This window comes from Sinocyclocheilus rhinocerous, unplaced genomic scaffold, assembly GCF_001515625.1.
Source record: "Sinocyclocheilus rhinocerous isolate Xijiao unplaced genomic scaffold, SAMN03320098_v1.1 scaffold300, whole genome shotgun sequence".
NCBI lineage: Eukaryota > Metazoa > Chordata > Actinopteri > Cypriniformes > Cyprinidae > Sinocyclocheilus > Sinocyclocheilus rhinocerous.
The window spans coordinates 779,791-786,925 of NW_015654065.1; the positions used below are offsets into that span (position 1 = coordinate 779,791).

At 37.8% G+C, this 7,135-nt stretch overlaps 1 protein-coding gene across 1 annotated transcript in view; it reads left to right on the forward strand.

Annotated features, from left to right (window-relative positions):
• Positions 1 to 7,135, forward strand: part of akirin1 (akirin 1) — a 15,393-nt gene that overhangs the window by 5,581 nt on the left and 2,677 nt on the right. Inside the window, exon 2 of the mRNA XM_016523466.1 lies at positions 2,801 to 2,947. Coding sequence (XP_016378952.1) covers positions 2,801 to 2,947 — 147 coding nt within the window. The remainder of the gene's footprint in view (positions 1 to 2,800; positions 2,948 to 7,135) is intronic.

Here is a 7,135-nt window from a genome sequence, read left to right on the forward strand (position 1 = left end):
AAAAAAAGAATAGGTTTAAAATACAGGCATGTGGTTCTTAATTTCTTTTTATTAATTCACCATTTGTAAACTGATGTTTACTGTTAATTTTTTAGAAATATCAATAGCATTTGTATTAAAACTATATTCACTGAATGTAATCAAAAAATCGAGAATCGAATCGAGAGCTTGCGAATCGAAATCGAATCGGGACATCTGAATCGATACCCAGCCCTAGCTTGAACCCCTTAGCTTGAGGGCTCTTCCTGCCAGTTTGGTGTCTTTAAATTCCCTCCTCAAAGCCTCGGCAGTGTAGTGAATAAGACTCCTCAACTCTACACCCACTTGCGCTCCCCTCCCCCCAGTCCAGTTCATCCCACACCTCCATTGTGGTCGTATTATCCCTGTTCTGTGCTTTTGGGCCTTGAATCGCTCCCCATCCTCTGTCAGGAAGCCAATGTGATTGATTGTTTGGTTTGATCATATAAGGTTACAGTTTCTAAGTAAACCTGTTGGACCTGGTCTCAGCATTTGGCAGCATTTGATATAGGTGGAGGGGCTCATCTGTCATTCAAAGGGGCTTGTGTTGCCCATCGACTGTCACTCACAAGTTTTTGCATCTTTCTGTAACTGTAACTGTATGTAAATTGATTTTTGCATAGTCTAAACTTGAATTAGTTTACACAAAATTGAAATTTTATCTTTTTCTCATTCTAATGGCATTCAAAACCTGTTAGACTTTGGACTGCAATAGGGTTGCAACTAATGATTTTTTGATAATTGATTGATTAATCTACTCTATTGCACTCTGTCTGTTTGACACATATGCACGCCTGGTGCTCATTTACTAAAGTTTAACAGAGACTTAAAGGGATAGTTCACCCAAAAAGGAAAATTCTGTCATTAATTACTCGCCCTCGTTTAGTTCCAAACCTGTAAGACCTTCATTCACCTTTGGAACACAAGTGAAAATATTTTTGATGAAATCCGAGAGCTTTACCGTAATTTTTAACTGTAATTTTACGAAGCTGCGAGAAATGCACACGCATCATGGCACTCTTGATAATGTGGGAAGACTGATTTGGAGTAGGGCTAAACGATTTTGGAAAATAATCTAATTGCGATTTTTTTTTTTACCAATATTGCGATTGCGATTTAATATGCAATTATTTTTTAAAGCTCTTTATGAGCTATAAATCATTGTATAGTATGACCAACACACTATTAGATAGATTAAACAGTCACATGGACTGTTTTACTGATGTCCTTACTACATTTCTGGGCCTGTGTTCCAAAGATGATTGAAGGTCTTACGGGTTTGGAACGACATGAGAGTGAGTAATTAATGACAGAATTTTAATTTTTGGATGAACTCTCCCTTTAAGTGACTCTAGTATTTACAGATAAAATTTAAGTTATGCGCTGAGGAAAGCAGATAGATACAGTTAAATGATAATCCGATTTGTTGTTGACTATTTTCGTTATTGATTTTTATTGTTTAGTAGTTGTAGCCCTATTCTGCAAGACACACACAAAAAACTTCTTTTCACCATGCAAAACAACACTGGATGCCACTCCCCCCCAAAAAGCTGAGATGTTTTTCTAAATATCATCTCATGTGTTTCACAGAAGGGAATCATACAGATTTGGAATGACAAAATTTAAATTTTTGGGTGAACGTATTCTATTTAATAATCTGGCTTATTTTTTGTATGTTTTGGACTGAAACCATTCAATCTACATTAGCAACACTGTTGTCAACAAGTAGCACCTCTATTGTGAGGAAGAACCCTCATTATAAGATTATCTACACTTCATTAGTGAGTCTTTTGCTTCTAGAATACTCCTTTCTAGAGTGAACACTGGTGTAAAGTTGCGCTTAGCCCCCATGACACCTCTGTATTTGGAACGCAAAGCCTTCCTGTGTTTAAACAAATAAAAACCTATCAGATGAGAGCTACATTGTAAACACAGGAAGTCTCTTCTGCAGTGTGTTGCTTTGTTAGGTTGTAGCCACAGTGCTTGCTTTGCTGGAATGCATTATCATCAAGCTAGAGAAGCTGGCACCCCTTGAGTTTCCCCTTTTTTCATCCTCTAGTTGAAGGCCGATGCTAATAGAAGGGGAAACTCTGAGCTCCCCGCCCAAGATAAGTGATGCAAGTGTCCTCGGATAGATGTCCACCCTTGAAGCTTTAAATGACCTATATTCAGGAAGTTAAGAAACTCGCCCTCCAAATACTTTCCTTTGTGATAAATTAAGACGACCAGAGAAGAAAATCTTAAAGAGTTTAGCTCATGGAAGTCGTGCTGGTTTCAAATTCTCAGTTTTGAGTCGTCAACTGGTGTTGAAGGTTAAGACCGGGGACTAAACTCAACCCAGTTTTTCTAGAAAGAGACTCGGGATGTTCCCGGTTGCATTGCTCCCCTCCGCATTGCAGTCCTGTCACCCAGATTCGGTTTCCAGAAATAAGCCTGACCCACCACAAACCCGAACGAAACTAACCTTCATCTAATTTTTCCCAAATATTTGATTGTTTGTTAGTGATGATGTCAGTGTACCATTGTGGCTGATTGTAAAACTGAAGTGAAACTTATTTCTTCATACCTTATTTTCGTCATGGGGCCTGTTCTGAAAGCAGGATATCCTCTCTACATTGTATGTGCTTGAAGTAATGCCAGTGATTACTGTTGTTCTTCACCACTAATTGAAGATAATTAAACACAAGGAAGTTTATTCCTCGGAAAAGATGGTATCCCAAACATACTTTTTCTCTCTCTCTCTTGTTGTTAACTCTCGATTGTCTATCTTTGACCCCCACAGAGCAGATCTTCCAGAACATTCGTCAGGAGTACAGCCGCTATCAGAGGCGACGGCAGTTGGAAGGGGCCTTCAACCAGACTGAGCCCTGCAGCTCCACTGATATCCAGAGCTCCAGTCCCGCCCTCACCTCCCCCAGCTCCCCCACAGGTCAGTCCACTCAAAACATAATGCCCAGTGGTTTCAACCTTGTTCCTGAAGCCCTCCCACCCCCAACACTGCACATTTTGAAGTTCTCCTTCGTCTGACACACCCATTAAACAAAGGCGCTGATGACTGGATCAGGTGTGTTTGATTAAAGGCAAAATGTGCATTGTTAGAGGGCTCCAGGGACATGGTTAAAACCATTGCATTAGGGTGCTTAAACTATTTATCAGCCATTTTCTTTATACCAGGGGTGCCCAGTTTTGTTCCTGGAGATCTGTAGTTCAGTTCCAACCCTACACTTGTCTATAGTTATTAGGAATGCACTGATTCGATACTCCGTATCGGTATCCGCTCCGATACTGGCATTTTCTGCCGGATCAGGTATCGGTCAGATGAGACCGATCCAAATCCAATATTCTGCGTATATTATTCTGTGTTATTGTTAAGCCCCACGAAAGGCAAAAAACATTATAAAGCACCATAAAGTTCTTGTGAACTATATTCCAAGTGTTCTGAAGACGTTCCATAGTTTAATGTGAGGTACAGCCATTAAATTCAAGTTCACGTAAACTCCTCTCTATGCTGCAGCTGTCTGTCATCCTTCATTCAGCATTCAAACTGCATGTCGCGCTTTGTTACGACAGTCAAAACAATGAAACTCTCCAAAAGCGCACAGTAACTGAAGTTTAAAACTGTTAAAAGAAAAGGCTTGATAAACTATCGCACGGATATAATACACTACACATCAGTATCTGTTCTCTTTGTGCTTTGAACTCTACATGCAGTGCGCTGTGACTCCGTGTTGCGTCAAGTGCACGAGTTGCGCATAAGCATTTTGTGCTGCTCTGTTTTGAGCCTTTCGTATTATAATACTTTTGCGCATTTTGAAAGATTATTAATAGCCTTCTTGTTCTGTCCTATCTATCATATGTTGCTGCCTCCATTACTGTGCTATACATTTAAAAGAAATGTCCTTTAATTTATAGTATATTTTTATTTGTAAATATTTACTTGTTTTTCATTAATGTATTTTACAACAATGCAAAGTGCAATGTAGCCTAACATTTTACCAGATTTAGTCCTACACTTATTCACTTATATTTGTTCCCCACTAAATAATGTTATTTCACTATATGTTTAGATTTTATAAAATTGTGCACTCATGATTTTTCTAAAATAACTTTTACTGCTGAATTAACCATTAACCTAGTTTATAACAGTATTTTTGTCAAATTACAACAAATTGTTGTTGTTCTTTAAAATGGAGTCTGTATTTAGTAAAATGTGTTGAAGACACAAAACAGTGATGATCAGGTAGGGCTGGGCGATATAGCTAAAAAATGTATCAACGATATAATGAATATTTTTTATATCGTTATCGAAGACGGTAAATATCAATACCGTTTTATCGCCCAGGCCTATGATCAGGGCACTGAGGTATAGAAATTCTATGTTGATTTAAAAAAAAAAAAAAAACGTGCTGGTATTGGATTAGTATCGGCCGATACTCAGAATTTGAGATTTTTTGGGTTCTGAAAAAAAAAAAAAAAGGTATCCGTGCATCCCTAATAGTTATTAAATGTTTAATTTGCTGGTTCAGATGCATTTGTTTAGGGTTGTAGCTGCACTTTGCAGGAAGGTGTAATGTGCAGTGTGAAGATAAAGTGTGCCGAGTTTGTTAGTAAAGTCGAATGCTGTTGATTCTCGCATGTTCGTGATGCTAGCAAGTTTGAGCTAGACTAAGACTAGACTAATAAAACATTAAAATGCAACAACGTCACTTACATCATCATCACCGCATCTTGTGCTCCACTGATGACACTCCCTGACGCACTCCTAACATTTGATTGTATTATTTTTGCATTCAAATGCAAATGTTTATTTTAAATTCGACTAATATAAAAAATTTTTATTCACAATCTTCTCATCACAGGCAGTTAAAGCACTCAATTCAGCATGTGTTCATGTTTGTGTGTGCTGTCTGCGTCACTCAGAGCACGTGCCTATATTGTGCACTATATCGAACATTTTTTATATCGTTATTGAAGAAGGTATACCGTATATAAATATCGATACCGTTTTATCACCCAGGCCTATTCTGTAGTAGGCTGTAAACTGCTTGAGACTTGCATAAAAAAAAACATTAAAGCACAATTGGTTTCATTTGTATCTTTTTATTCTATTGCATTTGTCCTTTGCTTTTTTATTACTGAGTTTAATTATTTTCAATAATTTTGAGGACTTTTTTGTTTGTTTGTTAATATCAGTTACAAAAAAACGTGCTGGTATTGGATTAGTATCGGCCGATACTCAGAATTTGAGATTTTTTGGGTTCTGAAAAAAAAAAAAAAAGGTATCCGTGCATCCCTAATAGTTATTAAATGTTTAATTTGCTGGTTCAGATGCATTTGTTTAGGGTTGTAGCTGCACTTTGCAGGAAGGTGTAATGTGCAGTGTGAAGATAAAGTGTGCCGAGTTTGTTAGTAAAGTCGAATGCTGTTGATTCTCGCATGTTCGTGATGCTAGCAAGTTTGAATATGCAGAAATGCAAGAGAGATATGAGTTATGGCAAAATCCGGTTGTTATAGATTGTGAAGCATGAACTGATCTTCTTCAAACGGTTTCACCATTAAAAAGGTAGTTTCTCAGTTGCAAACATTGTGATTTGTCATGAGGGTGAGGAAACAACCCATGATGAGTTGATGACTTACAGTAAATGGAGTGCGTGGTATAAAACAATGAGAGGAAACCACTCAAAACATGCTGTTTAGTACTTACTACAGCTGTGAGCACTTTAAAATTTAGCCATTTTTTCAGAAATTCACTTTCTCTACTCATGATTGTTATTCGAATGGAAATTGTCAGGTGTAAAAAGTAGGGCTGTATATCACCAGCAAAGTCACGATACGATACCTATCACGATACGGGACTGCACTGAATTTCAGTTTTATTAAACACTGCATACTATAGTGCCATTTCTAACTATTGGCAGAGCAGGCAGTTGACCTCTGCATTAAGAAGGGCCTCCATAACTAGGGATGGGTACCGAAACCCGGTATTTAATCGGTCCCGGGGCTAAATTATGAAAGACCGGAGTATCGATAAGCTCTGACGTTAACGGTTCTGCTATCGGTACTGGAGAAATGAATAAAACACACATACATTTATTATTGCTATATATACATTATCTTGCTAATTCTATCTCACCAGAGTCGCCAGCTGTTTTTCAAACATTTGTCTATGATGGTATCGGTAAGAGTAGTAATACCGTTAAAACCTTAACGATACCCATCCCTATCCATAACTGTACCACAGTACAATATAGGTAATGGCATATGTTTCATGTTTACATTGGGCACTACCCACCAGGTACAATATTCTGATTGTTTGCATCTTGTTTTTAAGTCCATAAATAATAATGTACTCGTTCTAATACATTTTTATTGTAATGTACTCATTCTAATATATTACAATTATTTTAACATTGCTGGAAGGTTATCATTGCACAAATCAACACACTCTACGTTTAAAAAATAAAAATTAGAAGAGTTCTAAACTAATGCGCTGTCTTCACTGTACCTCACGCACACATGTTTAGTCACTCACACAGATCACGTTGCCGCACTCAGAATCGTTTCTAAAGCAATTAAATCCACAGCTTCACTGTTAGAGAAACGTGGCAAAGCGGTGGTAATTCATACATAGTCTCTCTCATAAATGAACACTTGATAAATTACACTTTTCTGAGAATAGAATATTGAAGTGGAGATCGCTAAACTGCAAGCTAACCAGTGTTTTCAGAAAGCAAGCACATTTATCATCAGTGGAGAGAGAGCACGTACACAGGGTTGCCAGGTTGACAAAAATAAGTAACACATTTAGCAGATGTTTCCGTATTGCGCAAGTGTGAAGCTCTGTTTCGGAGATTACGTCTCTTTATATCAGGCAACCCAGTTGTGTTCCTCTGCGGCCAGATTAAACCTTGTTGTAGCCTACATATTATGCTCTATTCATTATTTTTTTTAGAAACCTCGCAACTTTCTACTCCATTTTAAACTGTGTTCTTGTATTCAAATTAAGCGCGGTCCACTGCTGCACACGTGCCACAATATCGATGCTGAGACAGCTGTATCGATACTCGTATCGTCAAATCTCTGTGACGATACATCGTCTTATCGATATTTTGAACAC